The sequence below is a fragment of the Schistocerca nitens genome, chromosome 3 (genome assembly GCF_023898315.1).
Source record: "Schistocerca nitens isolate TAMUIC-IGC-003100 chromosome 3, iqSchNite1.1, whole genome shotgun sequence".
NCBI classification, from domain to species: Eukaryota; Metazoa; Arthropoda; class Insecta; order Orthoptera; family Acrididae; genus Schistocerca; species Schistocerca nitens.
Window position 1 is genome coordinate 625,406,304 of NC_064616.1, and position 21,851 is coordinate 625,428,154.

General features: G+C 37.3%; 1 protein-coding gene across 3 annotated transcripts in view; it reads right to left on the bottom strand.

The window, feature by feature from the left end:
• LOC126248570 (protein ST7 homolog) overlaps window positions 1–18,831 on the bottom strand; it is a 163,763-nt gene extending 144,932 nt beyond the window's left edge. For all 3 annotated transcript variants that reach the window (XR_007545509.1, XM_049949672.1, XM_049949673.1), the window contains exon 1: window positions 18,768–18,831. Coding sequence is in view for 2 of the 3 variants with exons in the window: in XM_049949672.1 (XP_049805629.1) it covers window positions 18,768–18,770 (3 nt within the window). In the remaining variant the exon portion in view is untranslated. The remainder of the gene's footprint in view (window positions 1–18,767) is intronic.
• Window positions 18,832–21,851: the final 3,020 nt, after the last annotated feature.

Consider the following 21,851-nt stretch of genomic DNA (forward strand, 5'->3'; position numbering starts at 1 on the left):
TATGTTCTTACAAGAACTGATGGAATTACACAGTTTTAAACATGGCCCTTTCTCAGCAATGGTATATAATTTTCAAACATAGGAACTATGGAGCCAACCAATTGCAAATAACTGTTTGGTACATTGACCTAGGTTTAGACACCTACCAAGGGTGTCTCCATCAGAACGAAGTTTCATTCTACTGAGGACACCCTTAATAGGTGTCGAAACATAGGTCAGTGTACCACACAGTTATTTGCATCCGGTTGGCTGTATAATTCCTATTTTTTGAGAACTGACGGAATATTCCATAAATAATATAAACTATTTGTTATCACATATTCCCTAAAGAGTAACAATTGTGATTAGGCTTTCTAACACCAATGATTACAAAAAACATTATTTAATTTAATAAGTAATCCTTTAACTTTGTAATATTTCTTTACCGCCAGATAGTCTTTGGGATTCATTGGAAATTTAGTCTCTTTTTTATATCATCCCGCAGAATTCTGGCACATCTACTATTAACTTGATACCGGTGTACAAAGGTGTTTTTTCATAGACTGTCAAGTAGTGTCGAGTATGTTTCTTAATTGGTTCTTTTTCTGTGTGTTGTGGGAGAACATACTTGTTTTGTTGTTCACTATTGGCTAACTTTTGTGATTAATATTACTGTTTTATATATGTCCTGAAATATCAAATTTAAGATGTCTAGGTTTTGAAGCAATATCTGCATGTCTCATATGGTCTTGTTCTTGAAATTATCCTTTTTTATCATCAATGTGAACATTCTGTTTAAGTTTCCCCACAATGAACTCCATATTGCAGGTAAGCTTCAAACAGTCCAAAGTATACTATCCACAGACGCTTTTTGTAAGCGACAGCCACGTTCTTTTACAGAAAGTGTTAACATAATGTTTTCATTTGATCTCATGATATATGATAAATATTTTTTGGACATATTCTATATTCTTGAGGATCTTCCCACTAAGGATCTATGTAAAAAAAAGGATATCTAATCTAATATCTAATGTAAATAATTTATAGTAATGGGTACTACTTACCAAATAGTGAAAGCATTGGGTTGTCAGCAGGCAAAAAAAAAGAAGAAAAAGAATGAGAACTTGCTAAGGAGTGGCTGAGGAGGAGTGGCTGGTGGCTCGGAGGGACGCAACATGTGCAGGATAGGAATGCAGGAGGGAGAGGCAGAGAGTGCATGGGATAGGAACGCGACACGCAGACAGTGGTGCCAGTGAGTTCATGCAGCGCACAATGACAATGATGTGACATGGTTGACAGGGCGTATCATGGGTAGACTGTTGGGCAGAGGGTTTTGGTGCAATTGGTCAGCAGATACTGAGGCCAAGTGGATTTTGGGAGCAAAGGAAATGTTGCACATGCTGTAAGAATAATATTTGCACATGTGTAGTTCAGAAAAGCTGCTGCTGGAGTGAAGGATCCAGATAGCATGAATTGTGAAGCAGCCACTGAACTCTAGCATGTTGTAATTAGCAGCACATTCTGCCACTGGGTGGTCAACTTTGTTCTTGGCCACAGTTTGGCGGTGGTCAACCATTATGGTGGATAGCTGGTTATAACCCCATAAAATGCTGTGCAGAAATTGCAGCAAAGTTGGTACATGAAATGGCTACTATTGTAGGTAGCACTGCCTCTGACTGGCTGGGATAGGATATGATTGTAACAGTCCTGAAGTAGGATATGCTGGGTGGGTGAATCTGACAGGTCTTGCACCTGAGTCTTCCACAGGTATAGGACCTCTGTGGCAAGAGGTGGGAGTGGGAGTGGCATAGGAAAGGACCAGGAATTTTTGTAAGTTGGGTGGGCAGTACAATGCCACTTTAGGAGGGGATGGGAAGGATTGGGGGTGGGCTGTTCCAGGCATGACGATAGTCAAAGCCCTGATGAAGGACGTGGCTCAGTTGCTCCAGTCTCAGATGATGATAAATGGGGTGGGGAGGAGGGGTTGGGAAGGATGCTCCTATGTAGCTGGTTCTTGGAGGTAGTGGGTGGATTAGGGCTGTGTAAGAATACAGCGGTGGAAATCTGTTTCAGACTACATTTGGTGGGGTAGCATCTGTCTGTGAAGGATTTTGTGAGACCTTCAGCATACTGAGCAAGAGAATACAGGTTCCAGAGGGGGCCAGGATAAATGGGAGCAATTTTTTGGTGTGAAGGGAGTGACAGCTGTCCAAATCCAAGTACTGTTGGTGGTTAGTGGGCTCTTGATATGGATAGAGGTTTGGATGTAGCCATCAGAAAGTCAGAGGTCAATGTCCAAGAACCTGGAACACAGGGCTGCGCAGGACAAGGTGAAATGGATGGGAGGTGGGGAGGGGAGTGTGTTGACGTTGCAGTGGGGTGGGGGGGAGTGAATGGGGGGGAGGGGGAGGGAGAGGGGTACAGAGAGGGGGAGGGGAGGGTCTGGTGAGAGTATGCGGGCATTCGTGTGCACTTATTTGTGTATTTTATTTATTCTCTACCTCATCCAAGGATTTGTCTGAAAGCTAGAAAGTTTTCATTCTTTTCTGTGCGCCTGTTGACTCAACACTATGTGGAATGTGGTCTCCTTTACTCCTAATTTATTTACACTCTACTGAAACTTCTCTTTCCTGATCTGATCTAATCTAAATAATACCCAAAACTCTAGTAGACGCTACCTTCTCCAGCCTTTTCTCAACCACTTTTATACCCATTTGCTCAGACTTTTCTTTGTTCCTGAACACTGTGTGTGCAGTCTTTCTCAGGTCTATAACCAGTTTATTTTTCATGAGTCATTATGGTGTGACATTTGCAGAAATATATACTCCTCTCTCAAGCTGTTCCACATTTTTGTCTTCACTCAGTGTCGTCCTATCATTTAGATACAATATTCTCTTCCTTTCTTTCTCTCTCTCTCTTCCTTTCCATGTTTAGATCATTTTTAAACATATTAAACAGCAACAATCACATTGCGGAACTCTGGGGAGCTATGTACTTGATGGCCTTGGTTTCAACTGACACATACTGTTTCCTATTGCTCAGATACAATTAGTACCCACTTTCCTGCTTGCCAGGTAATGCCACAGTTTTTCTCACTATTGCATGAGCATTTCATGGTCAGTTGCAGGCAACTGACTATTCTGTAGATTTATCCTCTCTGAAACCACGCTCTGAAGGCACAAGAATGTTGTGTTTGTCCAGATACACCAGAATTTTTGAGAAGCTCGATATCAGCAAAACTGGTCTTTAGTTATAGGGATTGTGCTTGTCCCTTTTCCTGCAATCTGTCACCACCCTGCTAAACTTTAGTTTTTCTGTTCTCAGCAGTTTGCTATGTCCAGCAACAGTGTGATTATTTGTTCACTCACTAGATGTCCTAAGTGCATCAATACAACGCTAGCTGATTTCGTGGCCTTCAGTTATTCTATATTTTATCTGAGTTTCTCTTTCATAATTGCTTTCTAGACCATCATGCTGTATGATGTTAATACCTTAGGGCTTAGAGGTTTAGCATTATTTATTTATTTGACTGTTTCTTTCCTGTGCCGAGTTCTCTATCATGTTTATTTACTAGTCACTCAGTATGTTTGTTACTTTCCTGATATTAGTAACCACTGCATTATCCATCTTCAGTGTCCTAATATTTGTTGCTTTTTCTGAGTCATTTTTGTTTCAGTGCTAACTGTATTCTGCACTGCATTCAATTTTTTATTTTTTTATGGTAGTGATAACAGCTTTGGTCTCTTACTATTTTCCTGTATTTCTTTCATAATACTTTGCAGCGTTCAGCGTCACCCAACCATCTCAGTTCTTGTAGCTTCCTGTGCCTGTAGATAGTTTCAGTACAAGGGTCTCTACTTAATACTCTTTTAAAGATGGTCATGGTTTAATCATTGGTGATCCTGAGTGTTTGTTTCAGTTCTGATACATCATTACCCACACAAAGAACTGTGAATAGCTTATAGTAACATCTACTAATACTGGTGGTGGTGATGTCAATGACTCTTTTAGAAGTCACTATTGTAAATAAAGATACTGCTACCTCTATGTTATGCTGTGCTGTATCAATAATTCTTCAAAATTTTGATCTCAGGCCTTTACCAAACAGTTTGAAGGGGTTTCCTTGTTTTTATGTATACAGAAATTCCACCATCTTCATGTCTAGATCAACAGAAGAAAGTAGAGAAGCTTTATCCTTAGCCACTGATATGATGAATTCTTATTACCTACTGAAGGTGCAGTTGATATGGACAATAATAATAATACAGTTACAAGACTAATTTTAAATTGTTAAAAATAGGCAGGAGACAGAGAATCTGGAGGCTATGGCCTGTTAGGAAGCAAGAATTTATGAAAGCCATAGAAAACCCAAACACTATGGACAGACCACGGAACAACCCTGAGGTTTTTCACAGTTTCCAATTCTTGCAACAGCCTGTTGAAAATTTATGTTGCAAAGTAACCCACATTTTTTTTAACAATGTAGAAGTAAATGTTTTCAAATAAAGATCTGTCTCTCTGATTTGCATTCACTAAATTCATGTCATCACTCCCTCTCACCGTGCTTGATGAAACCACAATAGATTCTGTACGAGTGTAGATGTAAAATGTAGTCTTAGTGAATGAATCCCCAGTATATTAAAAATAGGTTTGTGAATTAATACTGCATATAGCATGGATGGTAAACTTTTGGGAATGTCACCTCAAACAGGACTATGTTTGATAATCTGAATATAAAATGTTTCATAGCAATTACCTGTGGACCAGAAACAATTTCCTGCAGATATATGCACTTATATTTCACATGTCTCAGACACATGGTGTTACGCAGCTTCCATATATTGAAAATATGTCATGCCGTTATGTGTGTATATGCACGCTGCAGTGAGCTGTCCAATAAAGTGTACTACTAATTTTTTTGCTGGCCTAGAACCACACATGTACTAGAAAGCAGAATGTATATGGCAAGTCAAATTAAGAAACCTGAAAAGACATCATTCACATTAGCTCATAGCTATAAACTATAGGTAAATACACTGTGAATGGTATTTTGTCTTCCATAATGCAGATGCCCCTGAAGATGGGCACGAGTCCAATACTAGCCTGGTAATGAAATAAAAAGTACGATCTACTGAGGGAGGGCAAGGGTGATAGAATCCCGTGATGGCCTACTGATGACTGAATATCTCAATGGTAGTGAAGGCAGTGAGAGAGAAGGGATCTCAGTATGGCAGAACTGGTGTAAGAGACATCTCATTCTACAAAATCCACTTTGCTTCTGACAAAGGACAAGCAGCAATGTGTTTGGCATCTGTTCACCAGAGGAGCAGGCAGAGCTTAGAATTCTGAAACTAACCCCTCCAGCCTTAACCACTGTGTTTTCATTACAAACTTCAACCTGTAATCTACAGAACAACAGTAGAGCATTTTAGTCATTACAAAATTACCCCAGGATGCTACAAATTCACCATCACCGGCACAACTGGAATGTGGGAAGACTAGACTGAACACTATATACCTCAACCATCTTCAATATCTCATAATATCAATCTTCAGCTACAGTTGAGTTGCCAACACCTTGTGAGAATGATAGTTTTAAGAGAGGAAATTTTTATTATTATATCCTTGTGGTTGCAGATGACTGAACACTGCTTGATTTTACTTTGTTTGTTTGTTTATTCAGTGGTGCCTGTGACTTTTTCATGGAAGTTCTGTTTCACTTGAGCTTGTACACAAGTAGTAGTTGAAGAAGAATTTGTGTGATTGAATTCACTTTGGAAGAGAACTTCTTGACAATAGATGAGAAAGACGATGAGAGGGTGGATTGCTACTGTGCTTTATGCAGTTTACTTGCCTCTGCATATAGTATTCAGTTCATAATTTTGATGTTTTTAATCTCCCACTTCCACACATAAAGAGGAAGCTGTCTTCTACAAGTTAAACAGTTAATAACACATTGGCAAGTTACATCCCCTTCCAGGTTCGCATGCAGACACTACATTTCCCACCACACGTCTTGCCGTTTTGTGCCACGCTGCTATGGCTGAAGACCTGGCATTAATGACAGCATAACAAATTATGAATGTAGGAATGTACTTTCAGTCAAAGAAATCTTGCCATTGCCTATTCCAACAGCACTGGTGAACAGAATCTGAGTATGATTGAGGATGCAGGTTTGGCGATGAACATGATAAGCAGTATCTCAGACAATTCCAAATGTATTCAAGGAGATGTATCTATCCACTGTTATTAGTTCACCTGTTTCATTGACCCCCCCATGTCACTGCTTGGTGCTAAGTATTCTGTTTCAATAAGACACACTTTGATAACATAAAATGTTACGGAAGATTGGAGTCTCTTATTTATGTATTTCTCTAAGTACAGATGGTGAATGTTTCAGTTTCATCCTCAGCCAAGTTATAGGTGAAGCATGTGTTTACACAGACCACATTCAAGTATGAATGCAATATAGCCTACACTGTGTTCTTTGAAATACTATTCTACTACAGTGCGTCAAATGTTATGTTTGCATAGAAAGGCAGTACACCTCACACAATAAATATCAATTGTCAATTAGTGCTTTTATTGTGCCACAAGACAAACTGCCACAATATTACTTACACCACAACAAAATTTTCTGTGCATTTTGTGGTCAATATGAATCATCTTAGTGATTTGTTTATAATGCAATCATTTCATTTGAACAATTCAGTTTTATATTCCTTTCCATTCATGTATTTCAGAAATAGTGACAAGAGTGGTAAATGCTGGTTTCAGTGTAAAATGTTCGACAACTTACTGATGAATTTCTCAAATCAGCCAGGCACTGTTAAACTTATACTGTGACTGTCATTGTTCTACACTTTATTAATAAAATTACTGATTGCCTGAATTTCAGCTTTTTATTTAACTATCATATGTCCACACGATAGCCTGGTGAAGCAATTGTACCTCTTAAATTAATCTGATTCACTGTAAGGCCATCATGAATATTTCAGTATTGCTCCAGCTCTATCAATCACGACAATGAATTTAATCACCAGAATCTGTTATAATAATGGTGTTCCGCTTCAATTAAATACTCAAACCTGAAAATAAAACTTTTACTGTGAAACACATATAGGTTAATAAAAAAATGAAATATGAATCACTCATGGAAGTATGTGTGTTTGCTTTCAATATTTTTCACTGTCTCTGATTGCCAAGTGAAGGTATATGAATTTGTTAAACCTTTTTCCAATATAGATAGTAAACAAAAAACAACTGCACATAGTTTGAAGTATATGGTAAACGAGTGAATTTACAATGTAAGAAGACTTTTCGGCAAGGTGCGACACACTAGGTATGGCCTATCTGGTTGAATGTAATGGGTTACTAGTTTCACAAAATCAGCACAAGGGACAGAGCTGACCTTGTAAGAGGACAATGTGAAAAATTATCTGTTTTGTTGGGATGTATTGTTCCATACCATAAGGCAAATTTCAATTTTATATATGGAATTATTTTGTTTACACTATGTAGTACCATTGTTCAAATGGATAAACTGGAATTCTATACAGCCACAAAAGTCTGTTTCAAACAAGTTAACACCAATTCATCCAAAACCGCTTAAGACTAGAACAGCACGAAGGTGCCATTTGACCCCAAATGAAATATGCATAAGAAATCCACATGATTAGATCATCCATCTACCCAGAGATGTGACCTATTTCTAAAGTCTAATATTTCTTCACTTACTACACTTGTTTGTTCGAAAACATTGAAATTAATCTTTGAGTACTGATACTTTCCACATGTTTTCTGCAGATGGCTTTTTTTCATCTTTCATCTTTCAGATTGGTCATCTTTCCTTTGCGCAAACAATTTGACAATTCTTTCACTTTTTTTTATTTGTCTGATGCTACAACCTCTTCTCCTTTCGATTAGCTTCCTTTTTTGTGTCTTGCTTTCCCGTTTGTAAGTTCATTTATCAATTGAAGAATGAACACCTTCTCTTCCAATTACATTTTGTTATTTGACTGCAGATGATCCACCCATTTATTGCTGTGATATCTCGGATATTGTAAAAGTCATGCACAACCTTCACCTGTAACCAACCTTAGTTGGATACTTAGAGATCATTTGATCAATGAAGTCCACACCAAGACTCTGTAGTGTTACAAAATGTAAGCTGATGGGATGTGAAGAAGCTGTCTGTTGTTAGTCTTTCCCTGATTTAGAAATGATTCCATGAGGCACGGAACAGCATACTCTCCCAATGGCTGGTTGTCTGGCTGGACTTCTTCTTTAAGAACTGGATTCTGTGACATTCTGCAGCATTAATTAATCAAAATGAAGCTGGAAGGCACTAATGACGGTTATCCACTTGGTGACAGGCATACGCAGTGGATCAATTCTCCTTCAGGACATTCACAGCAGCCCTTCTTCCAGGTGATGCCATGTTATGACCTTCCATTCTGTTCCATCTAAAGCTGCATTTCTTCACTGTTGCAACAGTTGACTCCCGAGACTGGTGTGGAAAGAAAAGAGATGGGGCGTCATCTTCTATAGTAACACCTCTTCATCATCACTTGTCTCTGGCAGTAAATCACTACCTGAATCAGATAAGCCACTTTCTGAGTCAATACCCGAGTTCTACAGAATATATATCATCTCTTCCTTACCAAGACCCAACTGACGAAACATAATTGAAAACACCTGCTAAGGCAAAAAACCACCACCACCTCCCACTGACAATGTGAGTAACAACAGAAACACACAAAACATGACTGAAATTTTACATTATTATGTCCAATGTGCAAACCTTCCTGATAACATGTACATCATCATTTGAGACAATGAGTATTGACCATAACAAGATGCAACACAATTACTTTTGTAAGTATGAGAACATCAATAGTCTAAAAAGGAGTTACGTCCTAGGGTCAACTGACTCCTCCTGCTGTTCTGGGCACACTTCTTGAAATTTCCATGAAATCGTGAATATTCAGCAAACTGCTATATACTACTGTCAAAAGTAGCAGAAATGAGCAAAAGTCAAGACTTTTGGTGGAGAGATGTTAAAAATTGAATTCATTGCAATGGAAACTAAAGTTGAAAAGTGTCTTTTGACCTCTTTCACTGTTCTAGGGTCAAAAGAAGTCTACCACTCTATTTTTCACAGTAAAGAAATAAGCAGCTGAATTACTGATGATGATCACTGTTGATGACATCTCGTAACTGCAACCGTAGATGAAAACTGCAATAAAATATTCTACTGCATGGCTCACACACACACACACACACACACACACACACACACACACACACACACACACAAAAAAAAAAAAAAACAACATTTGAACTGTGATTCTTAAGTTTCTCTTGCCATATTAGCTGACTGAATAGTCCATGAATGTACTGCCAGTTCACAGTGTCCAGAAGGCAGGGCAGATAGGGTGCCTACACTCATGCTTCCGGAATTGAGGTACTCCGTTGGGTGGTGCCAGCCACAGCCACCAATGTAACTGTCTCTTCAGCCACCAATGTGCACCTTCGGGTGTGGGCTGTACATGGGGCCAGCACGAGGAGAGGCCATTCAACAGTGCACCTGACGATGGTAACATGTTTGATTGCAAAAATATTGTGCCTGCTGGGCACAATTAACTGGCAGAACACCAGTGGACTGTTCAATGTTTGAACTGTTAAAAAGAGAGAGAGAAAGAGAGAAAGAGAGAGAGAGAGAGAGAGAGAGAGAGAGAGAGAGAGAGAGTCCGTCTTATATTGTGCACATATTTTTTTTCGTACTATAACACGGGTCCACAACTAAACTCCAGAAATGGAACAGCAAAATGACAGTGGGTAAATGCCAGTAGTCTTTCACCAGAAATAACATGAAGTTTGAATTTGTGTGCAGGAAGGTCACAGTCTGAGTTTTCTGGAATGCAAATGGTAGTCTTCCTACAGAGAGTAGAACAACAATTGGCAAATAGTACACATATCTACTAGAGCAACTGGGTGAAAGATTTGGTCTCCTCTAACTTCTACCTATTCCATCATTCAAAGAAATTTGTAGCTTGAAATAGTTTCAAGTACAATAAAGAGATTATGGTAGTTAAATTTGGCCATTCTTCAGACCTGTACAATACTTCTTCAGGGAGGGTAAAAGACTGACATAATCAACACATCTAAAATGAAACTACATCAAAAAATAAAAAAGTATGATGCAAAATTAGAGTACAGTATCACCTAAATGGTAAGAGCATTAAAGATGGAACACAAGCTCACACTGGATAAGGACAAGGAAGGAAATTTGGGGTATCCATTTTGATTTATAGAAGTCAAGGAAAACCTTAAAATTGACAGCTGAGTGGAGCTTTTAAGCCCACTTCTCCAAAATTTGACTGTAGTAGTATCTTAACTGCAACACCACCTCACTCGATAGCAGGTTCAAAAATGCTTGCCTTACAGACCAGTATTCTGCAAAATAAAGCTGGAATCAAAATTATTACCTTGTAGTACAATGGTGTAATCTACAGCAATGCTCTACCAACCACTGTGAAGTACGTGGCAGAGAGTATTTCCCTTTATACCACATATTAAGAGTATCTTTGAGTTCCAATTAGGTATTGAGCATGGGAAGAATGGCCGTTTAAATGCCTCTGTGTGCACTGTAATTAATATATATATACCCTGGGAATTCCTGGCAGGGGGGAGCAATTTTGGCATACCACAATAATGACTTATTCCCATTCAGCTGAGAAATATTGACCATGAGCAGTAGTTTGACTGCAGTTTTTAAACTTTGATAGTTTAAATAACTCGTATAATTAATATGTTTTGAAATATCAAGTATTTTAAAATTTGTGATTTATAACACTCAATAAAATTAAATTCCAATGCTAGGTTAAAAACACATAATTTCCTGAGATTTTGTGAAATTCATGACATTCCCTGAAATTTCCAATTTTTCCAGATAAAATGCGATTCCCTGAGAAATCCAGGTATTCCAGAAGAATCACCATCCTGTTCATGGCCCCTATTGGAGTGATCTGTAAAAGTCTACAGTATATTCTTGGATTCCTCCCTTATACTGGTTCTTGAAACTTTGTAAGCTTTTGTACAGTCAAAAACCATGCCAGGTCCCCAAAATCACTGTAAAAGCATTTCAAGATGTTTAATAAACAAAAACATGATTTAAATACATCCTTGAATTTTAAAAGTTTTATTAATTAACTCTTATTAGTTAAGCAAAGTAATTGATACAGTGTAAATGGAAACCCCCCCCCCTCCCCCTGTGTTCTATTCTTCGACACTAACATTATCCTGCTCATTGCATTCTTATTCCCCTTGTTTACTAAGTGTTTCTTTGAAAGTAGTGAATAAAGGTGAGAGAGACTGCAAGAAAATCACACATGGCTGGCTGGTGTATCACATCAAGGGTCCATCTGGTATACAGATGGATTGAGCACAGATCACTTGCATATCCTTCAAATTAGTGCTCTACACACAAAATTACATGAGAAGGTCTAAGCTTAATGATCAACAATTACACTCTACAATTGATGAGCAATATCTATACAAAATCATTTTTCTAAAGAAATTTTATAGTCCATCCTTTCTGCACATCTCTTTGACTTTCCAATAGTTTGTTGTTGTGTTCTGTTTTAAGACTACTGCAGGGGCACAAAATAAAAAACATTTATGAGAACAGAACTATACAACAATTTATTCACAATAAAATAATTTATCAGCAGCACATTTTCTGCTAACAGCAAGTTACACTATTATAAAAACAGTACAGTGCAAAATATAAGGTTTTTTCCATCATCAATAATTGTGCTATAGTAATATTTGTCTAATAAACAGAATAATGCACCAGAAATGAAAACAATGATAGAAGTTATAGGTTTACTGGACTTGCAACTCATTCATGTTAATACTGTAAGGTACACATTAGGCCAAGGATCATTTCTTAACAGTTCTGCAGTTTCTGGGGAAGGAGGGAAATGGGGGATGCTGAGAGCAACTCAATCAAGATGGATGGTAACAATGAAATGGAAAACTCAGACAGTATATTTATAGTGCATAGTGGGAAAGGAAACCAACTGATGCAAGTAAAAACTGGATGACTTTAAGGCAAAACAGCAGCTCCAATTTCAAAGGCTATTGTTAACATTAAGGTGTTTGATGTGTCAATCACTTATCCCGCAAATATAATCACATGCCAAATTAGACAGAGAATGTCTCCATTGTGGTGTTGAATACAAGGAAAGAGTTGAGAAGAGACCATGAGTGGAGGTTTCTGGAGAAAAACTGGAAGAAAACATTGTAACTGGAACAACAGGTTGCTAGGAATTATTGAATATCACAATACTGACATTCTGCTTTGACCACTGGCCTCACCACCAACAGTTGTTTTTTAATTAATGAATACTGTGGCGACTGATTGATTTGTAGCGTAGCCCAACATTAGGTTATGCTGAAAGGTGATAGTTTCATTGCGAGTTAGTGACGCCTATGAATAAGTCACATTAACAAGTTACTTTCATTAAGTTTGCAGTACTATAGACAGTTCAGGAGAATAGCACAAGATCTATGGTAAGTTGGCAAATCCAATGTACACTTCATGACAATATTTCATTTTTTATGTACTGCACATCCCATGGTTCTATTTAGTCATTATTTTCCTACTGTGGTCTATAAAGTGTTTAATATGTTTTGAACTAGCAACCAACCCTGGCTTAACAATGGTAGTACTAAGTATCTACAAGCAAACGACTTGTCTGACATAGTGGTAATTTTGTTAATGGGCAACTGCATTGCGTTATAATTAAAATTCAGAGGACACCATTAAGTAACTGATAATTTGAGTAGTGCACATCAGGAAAGCTATCAAGAGGCACAAATGTTATCTGTTCCATATTTAATTGGCATCTCACAGCCACAATGGAAGCTGCAAGCTACCACACCACCTGGTGCAGCACACTGTACTACCAGTTCACCATGAGCTATGGCCACTTGACAGCTGCTTGCCTGCTGTGCCAGTAATGCATAGTCCACTCAACTGCAATTGAGTTCAGTGCAAGCTGTGGCCACTAGCTGGCCACCTAACTCCAGCATCAGTCCGGTGCAAGCTACATTCCCTCTGTGAAATTTTTCCATACTTCCCTTCAATGCCCCTTAAACACATATAAAAAAATCTGTTTTTATCAGCTTGATATCTGATATGTCCTGCATCGCAAGTCATTTACAAAGTTAGGAGCACATCGTGCCAGCCTAGCACTGCCCACAAATCTTCCTCATGAATCAGTCCGTTTCTTAGTGAACATCGTATCAAACTCCCTGGAGTAGTTCCTAAACTTATCCTTCCCATACAGACAGAAAAATGTGGCAGATACGTAAAGAAGCTACAAGAAGATAGACAGATATGTTAATAACAAGAACATCCTAGTCTTAAATCCCCATAAACTCACAGAGGCCCCAATATTTTGTTAATTTCACACGATTGTATATCATCACAGCCATCATGCTGGCTGACAGTGTTAATGCTCAAAGGTGATGGGTTGTATCGCATTCTTCAATATTTCCTGTTATTACAGTATTAAGTTCAGATCAGTTTTGATTGACATAGCAGGTTTTCAACAATTTAAAATGAAAATTTATGGGCTTGTTTCCTCATTGTTATCAATACATTTTTCAAACAAACACTCATATGGTCTATGAATCTGTTACACTATGGTTGCTGCATATGTGTATGCAATTCAGATTTGTCTTTAGGGTGCACGACAAACTGATCATTTAAGGCAATGTTGTTTTCACTAAGAGAAGAGTATTGTTATGATAAGGAAGACATCTTTGATGAAACAGTAAAAGACACAATATAAAGAAACCCCATGCTCTATTAAAATTTAAATCAAAAGTAAATTGTTAAAAAGGATGTGGCTGGTTGATTAATAACTAAAAGAGAATGAAGCACCAATTCTATTACACATTAAAATACCACACATACCAAAAGTAGCAGAAAGATAAGGTTTAATATAGTAGTGACAAGATCAAGTAGTCAAACAACACGAACAGCATTGAAAACTTCAAACTCAGCAGATTGTTACCTAGAATCCAAACAAACTGCAGCTAGTTTGTCAGAATGAAGAGTGCTGTCCAATAAAATATGGCATATTAAAAGTGGTCTGCCAAAAACACCAGAAATTTGTGGGTCCTCCCCAGGATAAGGACATAAGTCTTGTGCCAATATCTTGTTCTTAATCTTGATAATACAACTTCTTTCCCTCAGAGTTACTTCAACATCATCTTCCACAGGCCTGTAATGTACTTTGGCTGGTGTAGCTGCTTATAGCATCTCCAGCCACTCAATCTCCGATCGAGACATGACCACTCCTATAGGGGCTAAAAGCATGCAGTAGTATGGCAGTGCATCACAACAATGAGTAACTCCATATTGTCTCCTACTGTCCTGTCCACTGGTTTCTTCCCTTGGAGTCCCTCTTGCCCTGGTACTGAGCAGAATAGTCTTTACCTCCCTTATTGTTATAACAAGGTAAGTTTAATTTGCATGATCAGTACCATTTAGTTCTCTGTCGAATATGTGGGAGAACACAAGGAATCTGGACAGGTGAGGAAATTCTTGATTTGGCCACAGGGCTCGGCATCAAATACTGTGAACTGACTGCCTCTCACAACTTGGAACCATCAGCATAAAGGACTTTAAAATTGTGGTTTTTCTCTACAAATTGATAAAATACTTCTGTAAAAACATAATATGGAGTACAAGATTTCTTAGTTACAATGGTGGATATTCATTCCAGTCTATGGTGAAAAGAATTATGTCCACCACATCTAGATTCGTAAGATCCCACAATCTCTCTCAAAGGATTCACAGCTTAGGTCCATTCATTCAAAAGGTGTTCAAGTAATGAGATGAAAGGCTGTTGACTACTGCGACAACTTGAACAATCTTTTAAGTATTTTATACAATAAGTAATTTACACTCAATGGAAAGTAGTGACTCACAGTACAGTGCATCTGCTGAGGGTGGTGTCTGTTCTAAAGCCACCTAATGCCCACAAGCTGAACACTAATTTATAGGTTTTAAGATAGCTGGTGGCTAAAAAGAATCATTTACCTGTCACAGTCTATAATACTTCATAATGGAACAGCTGCTGTCCGTCAGCACTGAGTAACATACAGAACATTAGGTCACAGACAACAAAAAATCTCAAATGTGCAGTGCTGACAGTTAATTCATACCAATTGACATGCTTTGTAAGACTCCTAATCAAAGCTTGTTCTTAGGGTGCATAATGAAAAGTATATCATTGGCAGATATATTAAGTGGGGTATAAATCTTGTACTTTGTGCTTTTATTGCAAGTATAATTATTAAGTTACAGGAGTGGTGAGAGATTTGCTGGAAAATGCATGTACTTGAATTTCAACGGTGCATTTGTTTCTCTGGCTAAAATGATCAGTTCGTACAGTGACTTTACGCCCGTAACTGCAGTTCATAAACTGGGTGGCAGTCCATGAATAGGTATTGCACTTTCTATGCAGAGGATTAATCCATAAAAAATGTATGTTCAGGCTGTGTATCCTCCTCATTGTCAAAGGAGAGTACTGTTTCAAGTAGCAAAGTGGAGTATACATTCGTGTTTATACAACTTCCTGTGTGTTAACCCAATATTTTTGAAAGCCTACTCAAAAATTTTGCAAGAGCCAGTTTTTGAGGAATTAGAAATATGCTATAACTCCTTGCTTACTGCTCCCAAAGGGGTTGGCAAAGACAAGATTAGCCTAATTACAGAGTAAACAAAAACATTTAAGTAGTCATTCTTCCACATGATATGGTACAATTGCAGAACACACTTGTTATATTCTACAGTTGTTTGCAAATTATATATGTATTATACATATTACAGAAACAGTCATGATGATTCACTGAACTGGAAAGAATGTCTGGGTTGAGAGAGATTTGTAAACCGACTTGTTAAGTGACAATGATGATCTCACCTTATAAAGCAAAACTCTTCTATGTGGACTAATAGGGTATGTACATTTGTAAGAGCTAAGTGAATCATCCTGCACACTCTTATCGCTTGTATTAAGTGTCAATAAGTAAAAACCACTGCTGGTGCTGCTTCATCACAAAACTGCACATTACTCATTTCAGGAATGTGCCATGGATGGGAGAGAACAACAAATAAGTATCAATAAAATCAAAACAGTTGTGTTATAAAATGTGTGACCAAGATGACTGTAGGCAGTAACAAAAGTCACATAGTCCACCAAGTATTGTGAAACTGAATAATAGCAGTACAGGATATATAACTAGGAAAATACAAGGGATATTCATTCTGCCTATTAATAAAAAAATTCTTAACACCAATTAAATATGGTATCAATGATAATACTTTTTTTCAGTGCAATCATATTACTGACTGTGTGAAATTTAATAAAATATAGTTTTACAATCAAACTAGAAGAAGCAGCACACATCATTTCAGGGATGCTACATAAATCATAACTCCATAGTCTCGGACATTACCGAATTTAACAAGCACTATATTGTAATTTAAGACAAAGTAACAATTATTTACTGTAAAAAATAGAAACAAAAATTCTGACAGTTGTAGAACTGAACTATCTCGGAAGAGTGTGTAGAATATCTTAGCGAGACCACGTAAGAAATACAACAATTAGAGAATTGACCTAGAGTCAAGGTAGCACCACAGATAGCATATAAGAATGGCAAGTCATCTGGTACGGACATACAATGCAAATGACAGATGAAACAAAGCCAAAGAAGATTTTGAAGCACCATCCTCAGGAAAGCAGGAGAAGGGGAAGAGCGAAAGTTGGATGGTAGTAGGCCATGAGAAAAAGATAAATACAAGAAGACAAAGCCTGGGAAGATAGGAACCAATGGCAACATATATGTGGGAACCCCACTGGAAAAAGTGTGGGAGGCAGGAGAAGTCCCAGCAGAAGATTCCTTTACAGGATATGTAACACCCCAGTTCAAGAGCTACTGTAAAACTCTCAGAATTTTTTAGAATTGTTCTTTTGAGATACGAAATATCTAAAGCAACTGCAACAGGGAAATTATACACAGAAATTGAAACATGAATACCATTTATAAGATCTGTTACACTGAAAAGTACAAATTTTCATTTTCAGAAAACATATTACCGTATGGTACTGATAAACACTAGTAACGACAAATTTTTTGGGATTGGCATTATTGGAAAAAATATATTTTTTGAAAATTATTAAAAAATTAGACAGCAACAGTGAAAGAACTTGGACAAACATTTCCAAAGTGAGGCTGTCATTCAAGGAATAAGCAGCAGCAAAATACCTTGAACCGCCAGAGGTACAGCATTTTAATAATTTGCCAAGAGACTTATATGAAAAATGTTCCGTCTCAAGGGACCAATATATCAGGCTTTTTTCTTTTTCTTTCTTTTTTTTTACAAAACATAAAAATTAGATTTCTTACTTTGTAGCGAATTCATGTGTCAAGTTCCACAATATTCACGACTAAGAACCCCCAGCCTGAACTGATGAAAAAATTTTGTTTAAAACCCAATATGATCATATTTCTGGTAGTAAATGTCAGTGTGGTACTGACAAAGGCTTTTCAGAAGCCAACAAATGTTGCATCCACCTTATTAGAACTACCTTAATCCACGGATTTCAAGATGTCATGGGAGAATGCAAGTTAGGTTTCACACGAGCAATGTTTTTGGAATTCATGCTGGTTGGCAAGGTTAAGGAAACACCTTATTATGTGTGAGTTCAGTATATGTTCTAAGATTGCACAACAGACTAATGTCAGTATGGATAGATTAGTTGTGTGGATCAATCAGATAGTCTTCTTGTATATAGGTGTGACCTGCCATTTCACCAAGTCACATCATGTAAAAACATCTCAAATGCAGTTCTGCCTACTATAAATAAAATATTAACATGATCTGAGTCACGGAAACTTAATAGAAACCAATCTCGCCATGAAAACTGCAAACATATAATTTATTGTCAAGTACTTCAGAACAACATGAAGAACAGAGATGTAGAAATTACAAACTCTGGTGCTCAATCAAATTGCTCCAAGTGTAACACCTGTATCACACTTTTGTGGTTTAACCCGATTCTTTTCAAACTTTTGCAGTTTAACCCGATTATTTTTTGATCAACGTATCAAATGTGATGGGTGTGCCACCAAGTTCAAAATGTGGTAGTGAAATTTTTCTGCTGGATGATGCACTAAGGAACAATGCTGAATCGTATCTAATCTCTATTTGTGTTACAAACAGCCTTTTATCAGGGTTCATTTATCATTACGAGGATACAGAAATAAATATACACAATACAATTTTTCAACCAACGAGAAATACACCACTACCAACGTACTAACTCAGTTACATTTAATTAAAATTCCGTTTCGCGCATGTAAAACGCTGAAGTTCCAAACACAAGCCACTCTATTTCAGTGTTCATTGTTAACGGTTTCTGTCACGAAGCATTATACACTTACTGAAAGTTAATTCAGTACACACAATTCGCATGGCCACCTATCCAAAATAAATAGCATATCTGTCACATTCTGCGTCTGTAAACTACTGATCCTAATTCGAAGCATCAAAGCCGCAGTGGTGCCACATTACGCAGTGGAGGTTATGTAGGGACCATCAACTGCATAAAATCGTCGCGCATTTATGTATATACTCCTTATGATTGCAACAGCATAACACCTAAGTGGGTTGCCTTCGAGGCACTAAGGTTTTTAATTACCATTTCGCTGGCAAATCCATGTTCGTAATCATTCTTCCAGAACGTCTCTATCCACGTTGTATTAGCCATGATTAAACAAAAGAGCGATTAGTGAGAAACAGGTGAATAATGGTAAATCAGGCATGCAACAAATTTTCCTAGAGTCAATTTGATGAATGATGACGCTGTACAGATGTTAAATTTGGTGTAGTCAAACTTATTTTTTAATCAGCACAACGAAAATGGAATATACGGTCAAGGCTAAATAGAACATTTCACCATTTTTTTAGTTGTTGTATCGAACAGGATTTCGAAGTACATGCTGCCAGACACAAACGGCCCATTCTGTGAGGAGTTGTTTGCGGGCAATTGAATTGTTACGAGATACAATGACTGTTCGTGAGCTTCTACTTGAGAAAAATGAAAATTTTTAGTGGAACATGGATAAAACCCATCTATAGGCATAAAAGTTTTAGGAACATCTAATTTTGCGCTGTGGTGTACATTGGTTGCCACCCGTAATTCTCTGAAAAATGAGCAACGATAATTTCATATGCTAATTACTATTGGTGTCAGCACTTCAGTTGCAAAATTAGCTTGTCTCATACCCGATGTATCAATGACATATATAACGAAACCATATGACCAATAAATGCTTGTGATGAAAATAACGACAAACTGTTTTTGGCAGCATTGAACCTGATGTGCCTTGGGCAGTGTGTTGGCCGCCATGGTCTCTGTCTAAAGTATTGCCCATGGCCAAATGGACAACCCTCTGAATAGCGATAAATAGCAAAAATAGTCCACTGTTGTAACCCTAGAACGGGCGGAAAATAGTTTCAAGAACGGTCGGGCTGGGTCTGTGGAAACCAATAAATAAAACACTTATAAAGGTGAAAAACAGTATATTTACATCAAATGATGATTTTTTATTTTGTTCCAGTAGTACTAAATGTTATAGTGACGTAATTTAACTTTTTCAATTGTACAAGAATTGTAAGAAAACTGAAAAACATACTACTTTTTAGAACTAAATATAAGTGAACTAGAAATACAAGTAAATTTGACTAAAATACGAATACAAATGAGAATAAGTTGTAGAACTAAGAACCAAAAATGTTGAATTTTCATTACATCAATAGAAATTGTGAATATAATGAGTAGTTTGCGAGATATCGTTCTCTAAAATCATCAGTCCCCGGAAAACATTTCAGCATAACAACAACTTGAACAGTTTGCAAAAGTATTTAGTTTTGCTGTCCTTGCATTTGCAGCATCTTCCCCTTTTCCTTGGTTGTGGATCTTCAACTATTCTTTGTTCTTGGGTGCCAGAGAGGTTAGAGGCATGCCTGCGAATTTCACACGGAAGGCGAGGACGGGTTGCACGCATTGTCAAATATGGTGTTTCGTGAAAATTTCCAAGGGTTCTTAGGTATTCGCTTCTAACTGCAACGTGTTTTACTTGCTTTGAATACAATGTAGCCATTGAGAGCTGCAATGTTCAACAACTAAAAAAAGAGACAGAGAGGCCACAGTCTTGTCCCTCTAGCAACAGTATATCCACCACACAGCATCAACGGCATATATGCCGCCTTTTGTTTTGTTGTTGTGCGTTACTATACTTGTTTTTTTTCTTTTCGCCGTTGCCAATGTCAATTTCATCATGATGAATTGACAAAATAAGCAGTACTGACTTGTTTCGTTTTGGTAAATATGAAAGTATGTGACGTCCTCCTGAACTTCGAACAAAAAGAAAACAGTGAACTCAACCCTTCAAAAATATAAAATGAACTGGTCTATATCAAATCCCATCTTGTGTCCTTAAAGAATGTGCCAATTCCATAAAAGCTCCATTAACAAAAATAATCAATGAATCATTCAAATCTGGCTGTTATCCTGAGAACCCAAAATAAGCAAAAGTAATACACATACTTAAAAATAGTAATGCAGAAAATGTATAAACCTACAGACCAATTTCCCTACTGTTCACCATTTCCAAAATTATTGAAAAAAGTAATGAAAAATAGGTTAATGGAGTATCTAAATAAGTTTAACCTATTTTTGCAAAAAACATGGTTTCAGGCGTAAAAGGGGTACAGAATCGGCTATTGCACAGCTTACAAGGGTCATTCTTGAAATACTGGACGAAGGTCACCATGTGAATGGAATTTTCTTGGACTTACCGAAGGAATTTATTTGATACAGTGGACCACATAATTTTATTACATAAATTAGAGTTACTAGGAATAAGAGATGTGGTTAAGAAGTGGTTTAAGCCCTACCTCTAAAACCGGACACAGCCTGTAGAGATTTCATATACTTAAGAAAGATTTCTAATAAAAGACTTATCAGATTAAAAAAATATTAATATAGGCGTCCCGCAACGTAGTATATTAGGTCCAATCCGTTTTCGTATTTACATTAGTGATTTTCCGAAGAGTACCTAATGTGGGGAAAAAATACCATTTGCTGATGACAGCAACATAACTACCACAGCCAAAACTCCAACACAGTTGACAAAAAAGGCTAATGCAGCCTTCAAAGATGTTCACAAGTGGTCGCAGAAAAATAAAGTAACTCTAAACGTAAAGAAAAGTAATTCTATGTACTTCCAGTTGAATTAAGACACAATGATGATATATTAACAATTAATGATGATGTAATAGAATGTGTAATGGATACCAAATTTTTGGGGTGGAAGGTAGAGTGCCAGATAAAATGGATAGAACACGTAAAAGCTTTAACAAAGAGACTATCCACAGCATCTCATAGTCTAGCAATACTTGCACCAGTGTGCAATACTTCATGCCTCAAAATGACATATTTTGGATACATACACTCAATCCTTAGTTATGGAATCACGTTTTGGGGAACAAGTGATGGGAATATTCAATATGTCTTCCAGGTACAGAAAAGAGCTGTATACATAATAAGAAATAGTAGCAATAGAGCCCATTGTACTGATTTATTCAAAAAACTAGAAATATTGACTATCCCATGTGAATACATTTTCTACACTGTAATGTATGTAAGAAAAATATTCATATGTATGGTACAAACAGCTCAATACATGGCCATGAAACTAGATCCAGCCACTACCTATAC